The sequence below is a fragment of the Biomphalaria glabrata genome, chromosome 15 (genome assembly GCF_947242115.1).
Source record: "Biomphalaria glabrata chromosome 15, xgBioGlab47.1, whole genome shotgun sequence".
Lineage (NCBI taxonomy): Eukaryota > Metazoa > Mollusca > Gastropoda > Planorbidae > Biomphalaria > Biomphalaria glabrata.
Genome location: NC_074725.1, coordinates 15,612,589 through 15,631,342, shown reverse-complemented (window position 1 = coordinate 15,631,342; position 18,754 = coordinate 15,612,589). Strand labels below are relative to the sequence as shown.

General features: G+C 41.2%; 1 protein-coding gene across 1 annotated transcript in view; it reads left to right on the top strand.

Moving 5' to 3' along the window:
- The first annotated feature begins 494 nt into the window (after window positions 1-494).
- Window positions 495-18,754, top strand: part of LOC106053161 (nuclear receptor subfamily 2 group E member 1-like) — a 38,107-nt gene continuing 19,847 nt past the window's right edge. Inside the window, exons 1-3 of the mRNA XM_013208638.2 lie at window positions 495-623; window positions 4,728-4,868; window positions 6,552-6,644. Of these exons, the coding sequence (XP_013064092.2) occupies window positions 620-623; window positions 4,728-4,868; window positions 6,552-6,644 (238 nt within the window). The 5' untranslated portion in view covers window positions 495-619. The remainder of the gene's footprint in view (window positions 624-4,727; window positions 4,869-6,551; window positions 6,645-18,754) is intronic.

Sequence of the window (18,754 nt, the reverse complement as noted above, 5' to 3'; positions counted from 1 at the left end):
TCTTCTGTCATTGGTCGGAGGGTGACAAGAAATTAAACCTGTGGTGGTAATATTAAGAAAAAGGAGGGGGCAATAAAAAAAAAAAGGTGGGGAAGGGAGATGTAGTTGGTGATGGGGCGCGTGAGGGACATGTTTGAAGTGATCAGCAGAAATATCAGATTAAAAAAAAGACCCACGCTGTCTTTGCTCGACAAGAGATGATCAATCGTCTCAGCATGAAGAGGTGAGTTTGTCCGTGCCGGAGTATTGACTGCCACGGCTCCAGCCACCGCCTGGCATTATGGCCGAGGAGAAGCGCTCTGACTTGATGACGTCAGAGAGCCAGTGTCGATTTCCTAGAGTTAATGGCGGGAAAAAAAAAAGGGATGGACAGAGTTGATCCACATGCCAGATTTTTTTTAAAGTATGTCCCCAAGCTGCCCTATAAAAGGGAAGACAATGCTGTTTGGAGTGTCTCTGCCATAATACAAGCAAGAGGAAGACACATTTGCTAAGGGACATATCAGAAGTTGATTCCGGCTTTCTTGTCTCCTGTTTGATTCAAGGAATTGTACTTGAGAAACACATTTTATGAAGGCATCTATAAACTGTTCAGAATTTAATTTTTGGAATTAATAGTATGGGTAAGTAAATGACTTAAAAAGCAATTCTATTTCTCTCCCCCCCCCTTTTAAATGTAAATTTCACTCGAATCAGATTTACGGTAGAGTAAGAATGTACGGGTGAACAGAGTCATATCCTTACAATTGTGATATTAGCAGAAAGCGTTGTTGACTAACGACTTCGCAGACATTTTCGACATTCTAAACATTCCTAAGAAGATTACCAAAAGGACAGTAGTGCCGAAGAGCTGACACAAACGTTCAGCGGCCAATGGACAGTCTTAACGAGGTCTTCAATGAATTGTATGTCCCTTAAAGAGGTCTACAATGAATTGTATGTCCCTTAAAGACTATCCAACCTGGCAGCGCCAGAGAAGCTGAAACACGTTTCACTATAATACTTATAATACTACTAACAATAATACTAATGATTAATAATAATAATAATAATATGGCAACCTACGCTTAGAAATTAAGCGGTTATGGAAGTTGTCTAAAATAACAATAAAGCCTTTTGTTATATCAACTGAAGGGATAATGACATCGGACCTCATAGATACCATTCACATCCATAAGGAAATTCTCGATACCGGTCAGAATGCGGTACTGCAGCAGACATCTCTAGAAGCTTGACCCTGGCTGTGCCAGAGAATGAATTGTAGTTCGTTTTTAATAATATTAATAATAATAATTATACGTTTACGATCTCAGAACTGATATTTCTAGACAGTTAAAAGTTATCAAATTTAGTGCTATAAAAGGATTACTTTTGAAAGTACTAATTAGGACTGTATATACTTTTCTTAAGAGATGACGTTCTACGCGTAGGACGTAATCATCTTCTTTTTTTGAAGTAACGTCTGTATTTTATAAGAAGAAGATATCTATGCGTGTGTGCCTGTGTGTGTGCCTCTGTGTGAATGTGTATATCGTAACGTCTTAATTGTGTAAGGCCTCAAATGCATTTCTAGAACTAGATGCTACTGTCCAGGGCCTCCACTTCCTTGAATTCGGCTCTGCTCTTGACCGTGCGGCTAAAGATTTGAGAACCTCAGTGTCAAGAGTCAAATGGACTTTAATTGGTCTCTCAATAGTAACTCTTCCTGGACACTGTCCATCGATGTATGCAAATAAGTCTGGGAAGATTAGGTTTGACCTCCTCAGAGCTTCGTTTTACTTTCACACGATGGATTCCTGAAGAACGTAGCAGACACAGTGCACAGAGTCAGTCGAAGAATCAATCGAGACATTATAGAGCAAACACATCTATTGAAAGAGAGAGAGAGAGAGAGAGAGGGGACAGTGTTGGGGGGGGGAGGAAAGAGAGAGAAAGAGAGTGAGAGAGAGAGAGAGAGAGAGAGAGAGAGTGAGCCTGGACAATGGTTATATGTTATCACAAATAACACAATGCTTTTAAAGAATCTATTATTTCTTTAAATTCCTACATTCAAGTCAAAAAGTCAAAAAATGAGAAACTTTGATCCTTCATTTTGACAACTTGAAATTTTTCTATATTTGCTAAAATTTGGCACATAAACTTTTGCTGCGTGACAATTACATTTGATTACAATTTCACAATGAACACTTCATTAATTATTCTTTAAATTAAAATTGTTCAAGTTCTGTAGACAGAAATACTTTGAAGTCATTTTTCATTTAGATATTTTTTTGGTCTATATTTATGTTTAACTTTATTAGTATGGCCGATTAGGTGAGTAGCTAATGTGGTGGCCAAGATCAAACTTTAATTAATGGAAGTCTGGTTCTCTCTCTATTCCTCTAGCATATGAAAAAGAAAATTGAAAACGCAAGAACAACAATCGTTAATTACCAGTTTTGTGTATGTATCATGTGAAAAAAATGACTATTTAGTTCAATATAGAACTATTATTGGAATAGAAAGTAAACATTGATTTAAAACATTTTTGTTTTTATGTTTTTATTGACCGGTAAGATGGGCATCGTGCAATATATTTATGTCCACACTAAAAAAGAGCATATTAATTTATGGGGGAAGAGAAATTGCACAGGATCCTTATAAATATCTCAGTTTTTGATGACAAATAAATCACTTTTTAATTGAATAAATCTCAGAAAGAGATGTAAAGAATTGTAGGACGTAATTATCTTCTGTTTTGAAGTAACGTCAATAACTTATAAGATAATATAATAAGGACAAAGTGTCTGTAGACTACTATTATTTAGGTTGCGTGGTGACTGAGTGGTAAAGCGCTTGCCTTCCAAACCGTGTAGTCTTAGGCTCAAATCTCGGTGAAGAAATTCCGGATTTTTAGGATGCTAGAGTTCACCAAACTGTACTTGGTACCTGACTATAGTAAAGGTGGTTGGTCGTTGTGTTGGACACATGTCACCTTCTTTAACCATTGACCATTCTTGGCCATATAGATCGTAAGTTCTGAAAGGGGTACTTCCCTTTTTTTTTCAATAATAATTCGTTTTGTTTTGAAGTCGAGACGGTTTTTATCTTTAATATAATTAAATAGTAGCCTGGTATGCGCTCTGGACTGTTGTCTTGATGGTCCCGGGTTTGAACCCTACCCGCGATTATCCCTCTCTATTCTATGGGAGGTTTGGGATAGGATGTAATAATCTTCTAGTTTGAAGGGACATCCGAAACATTAATATGTACACGTAACAGTAAGAGTAATGAGAACAAGGTTCTTGAAGAATAAAACCATTTGTTCGTATTAGAACACGATGCAGATCTAGTTTTTTAAAATTGTTCCTTGAGTTTTATAATCATTTTTTTAAATCTCTTTCCCAACCAAAACTGCAAGGTGTATAAGGATTAGGAGGTATTTGATCATTGATTACACAACAATACTACTACTTAAAAGCAAGCGATATTTTAGAAGAAAAATATTGTGATTGTAAATTTAATTTCTTTTTCTTTTTAATATTTAATATGCATATTTTGGTCTAAAAAAATTAATGTTTTGGGGGTTTACACACTGCCGTAAGTCTATAGCTGCTTTTTTTTTTTTACAAGCAGACACTTCTTAGCCACGACAGTTGACAATGTAAGATTTAAGTGTAAGAAATACGGCTTTATCTTCACGTACACAGGGGCCCCTTTCTTGTGGAGTCCTCGAGTATTAGAGTTTTACAATGTAACCAAAGAGCTAGTAATTCTTTTCCCAACAATAATCATCAACGTTCAAATTTCTAGGAAAATCGTTAGAGCCGTTTTCAAGATCCATGCCCACCCCAGTTTTTGAGCCTACCAACACGGAAGTTTCCACGAAGTTATGAGTTAAAGAGAAGTAATAGAGGTAGCTTAACAAAGTGCGTCAACCATTATCAACTAAAAGTGATTACGAACAAAGTGTCATTATCTGTGTTGGTGAACAAAGATATATCTGGACATTTTATTTCGTATATTTTGCAATTTCAGGAGATTTCCAAGAGCTCCTGGTAAATCGTCAGGAGGCTGCGGGAAATCTGTTATAAGTTATACAATGGTTTAAGTTAATAATTTATACACCTAGAATTAGCGCGGGTCCTATGAAAGTGCGGGTCCCACTGCGGTCGCATAAGTGCGGAGCCCACTTCGGTCACCTAAGGCCGGCCGCTAAATAGCGGCGTATGCTACGCCGCCGGTCGACTAGTTTTATTTCTTCCGTCACTTACGCTAGTGTGCAAAATAGTACTACGATACACTAACCAGATCGAGTCCTTTTTCATTTTAATAATTGCATGCAAGGTGAGTCTAGCAAAGAGCTGACATTTGTTGACATAGAACTATAACCATGCTTGCTAAATTCTGAGATTGTAATAAAATAGTGCCGATTGACGCAAACTATTCTAAAGAAGCGATCGGTGGACAAATCTTTCTTATAGTAACTGGGAATAGGAATACTATTAGAGCGTTCACCATGAGTCATGCTCTTCTAAAGGATATACTATCGCTCTTATAATTTTTTTTTTTAATTTCTCAAGTTGAAGATTACTTTTTATACATGTTCATGTTGAAGATTACTTTTTATACATGTTCATGAAGAATTAGTTAATTTCACACACCCACACACGCTCCCACTTGGATGTTCATATAGTGAAACGTAGCTATGTACGCACTGTTTAACGTCCACAAACTGGTCATCCCAGGTCGGACCCTACCGGTGCCAGTGTCCTGCGAGGTGTGTGGAGACAAGAGTTACGGCAAGCACTACGGGGTCTACTGCTGTGATGGCTGTTCCTGTTTCTTCAAGCGCAGCATCAGAAAGAACATCACTTACTCCTGCATAGGTAGGACGAGCTTGATTTGTTTTGTTTTTAAATTGTCCAGTATCATCTAGTTCCTACACCCTAAAACTAGTGACCCAGAGAAGATGTGAAGTAAAAGTCATTAATTACTATGTTTAACTAGGACGGTATGTAGTCAACACAATGTCACCGAGTCAATGATGCAATCTTAGAGGGTAACAAGCAATATATATATATATATATAATTATGTCTACATGAGGGAAAGAAATGCATATTTTCAGCTATATCTCTCAATACTGCAAGATTTATATCCCCTTTTCTCTATAAAGTAAATCAATTATTTACCACTAATCAGTTAACTAATAGGAATTTTTTTTATTGAATACTATGTGGTCATTGACAATGAATGATTGTGCCACGTTTCCACTATACCCGAGAAAGGGAAGTAGGAAGCGAACATGTACAAAAAATTCAAGAATCCTTCAAGACAGACAAATAGACAGAGTGACTTCATTTAACATTTGTACACATATCACTTCTCTTACAGTCTTTCGAGTTCTAATCTAGATAATCAAGTCTGTAGTTGGTTTTAAACTCTTTACCTGTACGATACCTGTAATCTCTTTCTTCAACATGTCTTCGTCCTCTCTCTCTCTCTCTCTCTCTCTCTCTCTGCCCTTCTTTCATTTCACTTTCTCTTAGCTGGAAAATTAATGTTCAATGTCCATTTCTTTAAAAACATTTCTTTGCGATCCCCATGGGGAGAAAAGTCGCTATTGGTTTTGTTCTGTCCGCTAGTCATGTTTAACAAACCAGGTGCATCGTGTTCAAACTAAGTGCGTTGTGTTCAAACTAGGTGCATTGTGTTCAAACTAGGTGCATTGTGTTCAAACTAAGTGCATCGTGTTCAAACTAGGTGCATTGTGTTCAAACTAAGTGCATCGTGTTCAAACTAGGTGCATTGTGTTCAAACTAAGAGCATCGTGTTCAAACTATGTGCATTGTGTTCAAACTAGGTGCATCGTGTTCAAACTAGGTGCATTGTGTTCAAACTAAGTGCATCGTGTTCAAACTAGGTGCATCGTGTTCAAACTAGGTGCATTGTGTTCAAACTAGGTGCATTGTGTTCAAACTAGGTGCATTGTGTTCAAACTAAGCGCATCGTGTTCAAACTAAGTGCAACGGCGACATTTGGGCTTCTGAAAGAAAACATTTTTGTGTTTAAAATAACAAACTGTTTCTTTTTCCTACTCAGGCACCATGAAACAAAAAAAGAAAGATTTATATCTAAAAGTCTTGGGAGTAAAATAATGATCAAACGTGGACGATATAAAAAATAAATTTCGATTTTAAAATTGTGTTTTTATGTAACGTATACTGTGACCAAACTAATGAACTAGATATGTGTGTTCCTAAGTGAAACAGTTTCTTGTGATCCTTCCAAATGGGGCACATACACATAAACATTCTTAAACAGGATTTAAAAAACATTTTTTGTTCATCAATAACGTTTTTTTTTAGATGAAGTGTTGATGAGCTTGTGTAAAATTTAATGTATTGTATGTCTGACCGTATGGGCCGCCAATGAGTTTACACAAACTCACTTTATTGACTAATTATCTTAACATTTGTGGTTGCCAATTTGGATTTAGATCTGGTCCTATCTCATCTATAGTCTAGTTCCAGTTAAACGATTGGGTCGGTTCATCTCTAACACATTTCAGGCAAAGGAAGCTGTTTGATAGACAAGGCCAGAAGGAACTGGTGCCCACACTGCAGGCTACAAAAATGTTTCGCCGTCAATATGAACAGAAATGGTAAGTGTCTAGTTTAACTGGGTTTCTTTTTGTTTGTTTTCTTGTTTTTTATTTTATACTGCAGTTGTTGGTGGTGCATTATTGCAACTCTCTCGTTAGCTAGACTTGAAAAGAGGCAAATTGAATGAGTGTGCTGTTGGTGATCAAAGCCGACCCTATGTGGGGCATTAGGGAACATAAGGTTCTTAGAAACAACTTGTACTGTACACATGTTTGTCTTCATAAGGCTGGAGGAGGGCTGTAGCCCTTGCAAAGTCTCTCCCCCCACCCCCTTCCCTTATGCAAGCGTATTAAAAAGTACGTTCGTCTTTGCATTCATCTGAAGCATATCAACAGTTAAAAGGATGGAGAACGGACGAGAGAGAGTAGAGACAGGATAGAAATAGAGAGACAGAGAGAAAGGATGTGTAATATATCAATATATATAGAGAGAGATAGAGAGGGAGAAATGGAGAGAGTGAGATAGAGATATAGGACGAAACAGAAAGAAAGAGAAAGGGAGAGGGAGAAAGAAAAAATCAGAGAGGAAGAGAAAAATAATGTGTAATATACATACACATACATATATACATGCACACACACATAAATATATATATATATATATATATATATATATATATATATATGAAAATAAGAAATAAAGAGATAAAAAGAGAGTTAAAGAAAAACAGAGAATTAAAATTAAAATGGAAAAAAAAAGAGAAAGAAAACAATAGGAATGAATGAACAAAAAGAGTGAGAGAGTCAAAGAGAGAGAGAGAGAGCGCAATATATATATATATATATATATATATATATATATATATATATACTAGACATATGTTACCCGCGACCCGCGGGTCTTTATTTGCGCATTACTGTCGATATAGTCACGGAGAGTGTTTTGTAAACAATTAAACGAAATAATAATGTAATAAGTAAAGCGAATGTGTCAATGTAAAAATAGTGTGAATGAAGCTATCAAATCAAAATAGCTAATAGGCTTAATTAAATCCATTTTTTTTTTCAAATTAAAACATTTGCTCGTAGGCCTACATATATTTGATTAAAATTTGAGATGAATAGACTAAATTTTGTATGTTCATGTGTATAAAGTATAAAGTAGATCTTGAGGTAGACATTGATCTAAATCTACACTAATCTAGAGTTCTGTGCTGCGCATGGTGAACTTTTTTTCATGAATGAATATAGGCCTATCTCAACACGGCTACGCAGCTTTAGCGAACAGCGAACGAATGTATTAAAAATGCTTTAGAAAAACCAATTTGAATGTTAATTTGATTAAAATATGAAATGAGTGGACAATAATTAGTATGTTTATGTGTTAAAGCATAAAACTATCTTTGCGAAAAGAAGTTTTATCATCTTAGAGTTCAGTAAGAGTTTTAGACCTAGGCCTAGGAATAGACTCAGACCTCAGAAGAGAGATGTGTTAATGTGTAACCATTTGCCTTGGTAATGTCTAATGAAAGAATGTTCGCCAGGAAATCTGTAGATATCAGGAACTAATTTATGTAAAAAATGCTTTTGAATAATCTAGAGGATTGGATTTATATGTATGTTAAACTTAGCTAATGATCCTTTCACGTTATTTCTCTTTCGCTACGACAATAAAATTAGGTTTGCGAAAATGGGTTTACCCAAAGTCGATACATTCTTATCTATTAAAAACGAAAAGAGCGATAGCTTTGTTAAATGAATGGGATTATAAAGTGAACAATTAAACGAAATAATTTTTAGTACGCGATTCATGAATGAATATAGATCTAGGCCTTTAACTCGGCTTCGCAGCTTTCGTAAACGAATGTAGCTTTAGAAAACCAAATTTGAATGTTTATTTGATCAAAATATGAAATGAATGGACTTTAATTAATATGTTTATGTGTTAAAGTATAAAACTATCTGTGCGAAGAGAAGTTTTATCATCTTAGAGTTGAATTAGAGTTTTAGATCTAGGGATGGGATTATAAAGTAAACAATTAAACGAATTAATATTTAGTACGCGATTCATTACTGAATTGTCTAATGAAAGAATGTTCGTCAGGAAATCTGTAATCACAGATATAAGGAACTAATTAATGTAAAAAATGCTTTTGAAACACAAAATTGAAGGTTAATTTTATTATATAATGAAATCAATGGATCTTCTTTTGTCTTTTCATGTGTCAAAGTAAAAAACTATCTGCGCAAAGTGTATTTCTTAAAATTAGATCTAGGTCTAAATCCTTTCTATCTTTTCTCATGTCAACATTGTAGACATGGCCTAGATCCATAAAATACTATAGCTGTAATAGAGTCGGACAACTTTATTTTTTTTGAGGGTCTTAAGTTTGTTTTAGGGCTACAATACATACACTACGGTCTAAGTTGGTACCCAAGGAACATTCCTGCCTAGTTTTATCAAGATTGGTCAAGCGGTTTTGATGTCTATAAGTAACATACATACATACATACCCCTCACATTCTACTTTATAATATAGATATAAAGATATACATATAGAGATAGAACAAGCGACAGAAGGAGACGTGGCAAAGAAGAGAACGAGAGAGAGAAAGAGGCAATAAGTGAGCAAAAATAAAATTAAAAAGAAAAGAAAGCGAAACAAAACCAGACAAAACGAACTTGACAGCGACATTATCCAACGTGCCAAGTAACAAAAAAAAGTCTCAATTAGATAATTACCAAATCAAACATTCTCAATTTGAAAAGGAAAAAAATTGCAACCTCAGAGCTTGCGCAATGATCAAATTAGTCTCCAACAAAAACGCTTCAGTTGGCCTGCGTAAAAGCAGCTGTCTTCAAGGGGTTGGGTGACCAGAGGTATCTTCCAGTCATCGTCCGATTCTTCTTCCCACTTCTCTTCTTCGGAGGAGGCTCCAGTTACGACACCTTGACCACAAATTTGAGCTTCCTGTCGCGAGCCGCATAATCAAATCATTTGAAAAATGTATAACTTTCCCGGAAAGCGTTACGGAAACGAAGCAACAGAGCGCTTAATTAGTTGAAATTCAATTCTTCCCTGGCGTGAACATATTATTAAACTAATTTTTTTAAAGTTAAAACAGGCAAGAAGCAAAATAAAATTTCCCTGTTCATACTATTGAAGGACAGTGGTAATTGAATTCTATGTGTTAGCTTCTCATGCCTCGAGTGTCACAACTTTGAAGTGTGTTGACTGCGGGAGTGATAAAATCATTCAATAGTGGATCCCGTCATGGAACTTTTCCACAAATCTATTCTGTTATTACTGAATCGCTGAAGTTCAATGGTAGAGGCCGATTGGAAATTAGTTTTTGTGTGGTCTGTCTGTCCGTATTTTTAAGACGGCGAGCATTCAACCATATTTTCATAACAATCAGTTTATGAATATAAACACTGAAATGATAACAACGGAGGTGCAGTGGCCAAGTGGTAAAGTCCTTGGAGTCCCGGGTTCTAGTCCCGATGAAGGCTGGGATCCTTAATTCAGGGATATTTAAGGCGCCTCTGAGTCCACTCAAATCTCATGAGCACCTGATATAAGTTGTTGAAAAGTAAAGGCGGTTGGCCGTTGTGCTGGCCGCATGACACCCTCGTTAACCGTGGGCCACAGAAACAGATAAACTATACATCATCTGCCCCATAGACCGCATGCTCTGAAAGAGAAACGTTACTTTACTTTTAGTATAATAATAACACTAATAAATCTCCGTAACCTGTGGTATCATGTAGTCAGTCAAACTAAAATACAATAGTATTTATTTCGTTTATATTCATGATGAAAATATTGAAACCTGCCTTTTTACCTACTTGAGTGGACTACTACGAAGCCGATGTTATGTTTCCACACACACTGTCTTTGTAACCTTGTTTTAAAATATCTAGGTCGGTCTATATGCAGCAATTATAGAAGGCCTAAACACTGACCTGCAACGTCACAACCCGTGGGCAGTTTGGACTAATAGCTCGTTGCCAGGTCGTACAGACCTGTGACGTTACAGTTCAGTGTGCAGGCCTTCTATAACGATTGGTCTCGCTCCAACCACCCCCCCCCCCATGAAACAATAAACTCTAATAATTAAAAAATCTCCCTCCCCCTAAAAACATTATATAATCATTCTAATAATTATTTCGCATGCGCTTGGCGCTTATTGAAACGAATTAAAAAAAAAAGGCAGGGGAAATGATGCGCTGACAGGGTACGCGCTATTTTGTCGGCGCTATTTTGTCCGCGCTATTTTGACGGGTCACCCGCTGACAGTACATAATGGTTGACTTAGGGGCCATAACAAAGTGTTTTTGTTGACTCAGTGGTATTGGAGACTTTCATTATTGAATCCCAAATTATCTACTCTTTGTTAGTATGTTCAATACTTAAATCTAGTTAACATTCAAAATAGCTCATTTGAAGCAATGCAATTCAGGATGAGGGGGGACAAAGACAGAAGGAGAACAGTGTGGAGATGAAGAAATTTAAAACCCAACCCCCCCCCCCATTATTTAAAAAGTGTGACGATTAAAAAGACAATTAGCCAATACCTACGAGGATGTATTAAAATATCTTTTCAAATAAATAATAAACATTTGTTTGTGCTACAAGCGGAAAATCCTAGAAATTAGATTGTTCGACTTTTGCAAAAAATTTGATTTTTAACCAATTCCAATTCTCGCCTTTTAGAACTTCCGCATTCTGTTCCAGCGGATACACCAACAACACTTGCTATTTACTTTGTTGTGGTTCATGTCTGAGCCTTCTTTCTTTGGTTCATGTCTGAGCCTTCTTTCTTTGGTTCATGTCTGAGCCTTCTTTCTTTGGTTCATGTCTGAGCCTTCTTTCTTTGGTTCATGTCTGAGCCTTCTTTCTTTGGTTCATGTCTGAGCCTTCTTTCTTTGGTTCATGTCTGAGCCTTCTTTCTTTGGTTCATGTCTGAGCCTTCTTTCTTTGGTTCATGTCTGAGCCTTCTTTCTTTGGTTCATGTCTGAGCCTTCTTTCTTTGGTTCATGTCTGAGCCTTCTTTCTTTGGTTCATGTCTGAGCCTTCTTTCTTTGGTTCATGTCTGAGCCTTCTTTCTTTGGTTCATGTCTGAGCCTTCTTTCTTTGGTTCATGTCTGAGCCTTCTTTCTTTGGTTCATGTCTGAGCCTTCTTTCTTTGGTTCATGTCTGAGCCTTCTTTCTTTGGTTCATGTCTGAGCCTTTTTCTTTGGTTCATGTCTGAGCCTTCTTTCTTTGGTTCATGTCTGAGCCTTCTTTCTTTGGTTCATGTCTGAGCCTTCTTTCTTTGGTTCATGTCTAAGCCTTCTTTCTTTGGTTCATGTCTGAGCCTTCTTTCTTTGGTTCATGTCTGAGCCTTCTTTCTTTGGTTCGTGTCTGAGTGTGACAAGTCGGATTAAAGATTTGGCCGTTTTGGGTGTCTAGGGGATTTTATAGTTTGAGAATCCTTACTTGCACATATAAACTACAAGCACAGCGTTATAATGCAGGCAACAAATACTATATTTAGATGTAAAATTATGTACAGTTTATTATACAAAGGATAGTTAAAAGGTAAAATGCTGTACAGATGCTAGAATGGGATCTAGCGTATTTACATTAGGAGACTATCATCATCAGATATTAGAACCAAATGGTCTGAGTGTCATTAGGCTGGTTGCTTAGCTTTTGGTCCTGTGCTGCACTGGTGAGACTGGTGTGGCTGATACTGATGCTGTCTGCTGGTGGGCTGGCGTAGTGGATCCAGGCTCCGTGTGCAGTCCAACTTGTATGGTTGCAGAGCTAAGCTGCGTCTACCAATCAGTTAAGCCAGTGACGAGTCTGTGGCTAGCGTTGTTACTTGGACTCTTGAAGGATGAGTAGGTCTGATGTCTACAGATCTGGTGCCAGCAAATCTGCTATCAGCTTTAGGTTGCTAAGATTTCAGGCGGATGTAGCCTATAGATAAAAGCACCAATCCAAAGTGAAATAAGGGAAAGAAAATAGTCTAGAGCTCAAGCAAGAGTTAGATGTGCTCCCTGTGGGCTCTCCAGCGTGAATGAGATCGGACGATGAAGTTTGTCCATATACACGTGGATAGAAAGGGGGGGGGGTGAGTGGCGGGAGATAGGTGCAAAGGTGGTCTAGACTATCTGACGTCTTTGACAAAGGGGGTCCACGCTTGACCGTGACGAGAGTTTCCGGGAGATAGACATTGTGCGAAGGCGCGAGTTGAAAGTCCAGGGAATCAGCCCAGGTGGTCAGGTGGATTATGAAGGGGAGATTATCAGAGCTCGGCACATCAAGGGAGATTATACCTTGATAAAGGCTAGTGCTAGACGAACAGCGTTGCCCGAGGCGTTAAGTTGAATGGGTACTTTGAAGTGACCAGCCGCTCCCGGAAGGGGGGGGGGGTCAACGGATGTCTGCCACGATAGATGGAGGGAGTGTACTCTTGTCAAGGGTCTAGTGTGACACGCGCCAAGGCGGGGATAGTAACATGTGACATCGATGCCAATGGGGTGGGGTTGGATTGGAGGGGTGGTGGCTGTGTTTTTAGCGCTTGATTGGCTAAATTAATAAAATTGATGATTAATAGCGAGTAAATAAATTAATTAACTGCTTAGACCTGAGTGATATCTTGAGTGAGCTAAAACGGTTCGTCACAACCCTCCCTGCGTAAGATAGGTCTTTGTTAAAAGATCTATAAAGTGCTAACGTTGATATCACTCAAGTTTCGTCTACTGTCGGTCGTAGCATTTAAGAAAATTTTTCCCAGAGTTAAGAGGTTGCCAAGGTCCAGAGGGGTGTCCGTGCTAAGGGTCCGCTGTCGCCTATGTTCTGTCCGCAGGCGGATTGCCACGTGGAAGGGGCAATTCTGGAAACCTGGGGAAATAGGCCGGGTGGATAGGATTGGGTACATCTCCTTCTTGGGGCAGACCAGTAAGTGGGATGGACGTTATGGCGGAGGGCCCAATGCGCGTATGTTGGACGGGGCTTATCTCTAAATCCATAGTGAGGCGTTTCTTCGTGAGTGCGATTTATCGGCTTACCTCTAATTTTCCAGACACGGTCAATGTCAGGGAAGAGTGGCCTTAAAGTGTGGGTGGAGCCGTGATGAGGTCCACTTTCACGAGAGTGAAAGTTTACTTTCCTCTGTGACTTCCTGGCAGGATCAGTGCCAGGGATGAGTGGTTTGATAGCTGAAGAGCGGGAGTTACAAGGACTCTCACGAGTGTAGGTATTTCGCTTACCTCGTGACTTCCTAGCAGTGCCAGTGCCAGGGATGAGCGGTTTGATTGCTGAGGAGCAGGAGTTAAACGGACCTTCACGAGTGTAGTTATTACGCTTACCTCGTGATTTCCCGGCAGTGTCATTGCCAGGGTGGCGCGGCTTGAGCTTGGCTGAGGAGCCAGTAAAGGATTTGTTAGAGTGGCGACCAGGGCTTCCAACCGGCTGGTTGCTACCCCCTTTCTGCTTTGTCGTTCTACCAACGGGCAGAGAGAAGTATGGTTTATTGACAACTCCTAGAGGTATGTACCTGGAGCCTAGAACAAAGTCGTATACCGGCGAGTCCATGACTACTGCATCAATGGTGCCATGTACATACTTGCATTCTACGTGGACCCGAGCGATAGGATAAGCCTTCGGAGGAATGCCACGGTCTAGAGATTGGACCGTCACTGATCCACCAGTGAGATCCGATGGGTCGACCAGTGCTTTGCTGAGGACAGAGCTCACCTCACATCCGGAATCGAATAGTGCCCGGACAGGAGATCCGTTAATCAGAATAGTGTCTACCCCAGGAGGTGATATGGTGGGGTGAGGCGGTGTCGGTTGGGTAAGGCCACAAGCAGTGGGTTCAGGGGCCACGGTCAGCGTTGATATGACGTAATAGTCCTCCTCTTCCTCATCAAGAGGCGATGGCTGATTATGCAAAGAGGGTTCAGGGAGCTCAGTCATGGCTGACACAGTACGTGGAGCCTGCTGCTGTCGATTGGGCCTGTGATCACTCGTGCTGTTCCGGTCACGGTGATGGTTATCGGTCTGGCCATGTCGAGGCGGGTGGCTTCGTCTGTCGTAGCTAGTAGGCGTGCTGGTCGTTGGATTGGTGCTTTTTGGTGATGAGGTTTAGTAAAAGGAGAGGGTTGGCTAGAAGGAGCGTGTTTGTTGGAAGAAGTGGGCTGGTCCTCTGGTTTGTCCGAGGCTGAGGTCTTGCTTTTGATGTCCTTAACGTTTTTGCGGGCAGTCGCGTACCGGTCTGCAGCTGAAGCTATGTCGGCTGGTGTAGCGGCTTGCTGCTCCCTAACAAAGATTTTGACATCGTTAGGCATGCACTCTAGCAACTGCTCTGCGAGTATGAGGCTCACTAGGCCGTCCAAAGTCTCTGGCAGTTCGCTAAGAGTGTGCCACCTCTTCAGGTATTTGTCCAACCTGTCGCATAGATTACCGTAGGTCTCTCGGCGCTCTAGGCGGGATGTCCTGAATTTCTTTTGGTAAGCCTCGGCAGTCAGCTCGAATTGGACGAGTAGCGCCTGTTTGAGGGCTGCGTAGTCTTCTCGCTGGCCGGAGGGGAGTTTAGAGTATACTTCGTAGGCTTTGCCTCGGAGGCATTGGGATAGCCGGAAGCACCATTTCTCCTCTGGCAGACCGTAGTAGCTCGCTACTTCTTCGAAGCGGACCAGATAAACTTCGATGTTTTCTGTCTTGTCGTCGAAGTGCTCCATTGGCATGTGGTGTAGGCCGTTTGAGGAACTTTGCTGGGAGGCAGGGCTAGCCGGGCGAGATCCGGAGGAAGCTTGACTGGCGGTTCCGTTCTCTTTCTCCGCGGTTATCCTTTCTCTCTCAGTTATTTGTTTTTCCCTTTCTCGCTCCGTGATTTCCTTTTCTTTGGCTATAGCTATAGCTATAGCTACTTCAGCTTCCCTTTTCTCTCTTTCCATAGCCATTTCATGTTCCCTTTTCTTCTCCTTCTCCAATTCTGCCCTCACATATTCTTTCTGCTTTGCCTCATCGTCATATATGACGGCCGCGAGTTCTCTGAGTTCAGCTATTTTTTGTTTCATGTCAGAGTCCGCTTTAGAGCGTGTGCCACTTGCCATGGTGGTGGGGTGCTAGGATGGTGAGGGGTGGGTAATGAAGGGGAAAAGCGGAAGGTAGAGTAAGAGGTGGAGACGATGATGGAGATGCTGAAAGCAATTACTTAAGAGTTATAGGAAAGGTGGTATCAGCCTTTGTTTGGTGCTTAAGAACCTGTAAAAGAAGTACAATTACAGCAATACAAAATTAGAAAATTAAAATAGCTCTGAATGACACTCTTTAGTCTTGTGCTCTAACAATGATGATGGTTAAAATACTGGGGAGTTGCCTGCTGTGCTTGCAGTGTTAGTTGGGTAAATCCCGGACGAGGCTCGCCATTGTGACAAGTCGGATTAAAGATTTGGCCGTTTTGGGTGTCTAGGGGATTTTATAGTTTGAGAATCCTTACTTGCACATATAAACTACAAGCACAGCGTTATAATGCAGGCAACAAATACTATATTTAGATGTAAAATTATGTACAGTTTATTATACAAAGGATAGTTAAAAGGTAAAATGCTGTACAGATGCTAGAATGGGATCTAGCGTATTTACATTAGGAGACTATCATCATCAGATATTAGAACCAAATGGTCTGAGTGTCATTAGGCTGGTTGCTTAGCTTTTGGTCCTGTGCTGCACTGGTGAGACTGGTGTGGCTGATACTGATGCTGTCTGCTGGTGGGCTGGCGTAGTGGATCCAGGCTCCGTGTGCAGTCCAACTTGTATGGTTGCAGAGCTAAGCTGCGTCTACCAATCAGTTAAGCCAGTGACGAGTCTGTGGCTAGCGTTGTTACTTGGACTCTTGAAGGATGAGTAGGTCTGATGTCTACAGATCTGGTGCCAGCAAATCTGCTATCAGCTTTAGGTTGCTAAGATTTCAGGCGGATGTAGCCTATAGATAAAAGCACCAATCCAAAGTGAAATAAGGGAAAGAAAATAGTCTAGAGCTCAAGCAAGAGTTAGATGTGCTCCCTGTGGGCTCTCCAGCGTGAATGAGATCGGACGATGAAGTTTGTCCATATACACGTGGATAGAAAGGGGGGGGGGTGAGTGGCGGGAGATAGGTGCAAAGGTGGTCTAGACTATCTGACGTCTTTGACAAAGGGGGTCCACGCTTGACCGTGACGAGAGTTTCCGGGAGATAGACATTGTGCGAAGGCGCGAGTTGAAAGTCCAGGGAATCAGCCCAGGTGGTCAGGTGGATTATGAAGGGGAGATTATCAGAGCTCGGCACATCAAGGGAGATTATACCTTGATAAAGGCTAGTGCTAGACGAACAGCGTTGCCCGAGGCGTTAAGTTGAATGGGTACTTTGAAGTGACCAGCCGCTCCCGGAAGGGGGGGGGGGTCAACGGATGTCTGCCACGATAGATGGAGGGAGTGTACTCTTGTCAAGGGTCTAGTGTGACACGCGCCAAGGCGGGGATAGTAACATGTGACATCGATGCCAATGGGGTGGGGTTGGATTGGAGGGGTGGTGGCTGTGTTTTTAGCGCTTGATTGGCTAAATTAATAAAATTGATGATTAATAGCGAGTAAATAAATTAATTAACTGCTTAGACCTGAGTGATATCTTGAGTGAGCTAAAACGGTTCGTCACAACCCTCCCTGCGTAAGATAGGTCTTTGTTAAAAGATCTATAAAGTGCTAACGTTGATATCACTCAAGTTTCGTCTACTGTCGGTCGTAGCATTTAAGAAAATTTTTCCCAGAGTTAAGAGGTTGCCAAGGTCCAGAGGGGTGTCCGTGCTAAGGGTCCGCTGTCGCCTATGTTCTGTCCGCAGGCGGATTGCCACGTGGAAGGGGCAATTCTGGAAACCTGGGGAAATAGGCCGGGTGGATAGGATTGGGTACATCTCCTTCTTGGGGCAGACCAGTAAGTGGGATGGACGTTATGGCGGAGGGCCCAATGCGCGTATGTTGGACGGGGCTTATCTCTAAATCCATAGTGAGGCGTTTCTTCGTGAGTGCGATTTATCGGCTTACCTCTAATTTTCCAGACACGGTCAATGTCAGGGAAGAGTGGCCTTAAAGTGTGGGTGGAGCCGTGATGAGGTCCACTTTCACGAGAGTGAAAGTTTACTTTCCTCTGTGACTTCCTGGCAGGATCAGTGCCAGGGATGAGTGGTTTGATAGCTGAAGAGCGGGAGTTACAAGGACTCTCACGAGTGTAGGTATTTCGCTTACCTCGTGACTTCCTAGCAGTGCCAGTGCCAGGGATGAGCGGTTTGATTGCTGAGGAGCAGGAGTTAAACGGACCTTCACGAGTGTAGTTATTACGCTTACCTCGTGATTTCCCGGCAGTGTCATTGCCAGGGTGGCGCGGCTTGAGCTTGGCTGAGGAGCCAGTAAAGGATTTGTTAGAGTGGCGACCAGGGCTTCCAACCGGCTGGTTGCTACCCCCTTTCTGCTTTGTCGTTCTACCAACGGGCAGAGAGAAGTATGGTTTATTGACAACTCCTAGAGGTATGTACCTGGAGCCTAGAACAAAGTCGTATACCGGCGAGTCCATGACTACTGCATCAATGGTGCCATGTACATACTTGCATTCTACGTGGACCCGAGCGATAGGATAAGCCTTCGGAGGAATGCCACGGTCTAGAGATTGGACCGTCACTGATCCACCAGTGAGATCCGATGGGTCGACCAGTGCTTTGCTGAGGACAGAGCTCACCTCACATCCGGAATCGAATAGTGCCCGGACAGGAGATCCGTTAATCAGAATAGTGTCTACCCCAGGAGGTGATATGGTGGGGTGAGGCGGTGTCGGTTGGGTAAGGCCACAAGCAGTGGGTTCAGGGGCCACGGTCAGCGTTGATATGACGTAATAGTCCTCCTCTTCCTCATCAAGAGGCGATGGCTGATTATGCAAAGAGGGTTCAGGGAGCTCAGTCATGGCTGACACAGTACGTGGAGCCTGCTGCTGTCGATTGGGCCTGTGATCACTCGTGCTGTTCCGGTCACGGTGATGGTTATCGGTCTGGCCATGTCGAGGCGGGTGGCTTCGTCTGTCGTAGCTAGTAGGCGTGCTGGTCGTTGGATTGGTGCTTTTTGGTGATGAGGTTTAGTAAAAGGAGA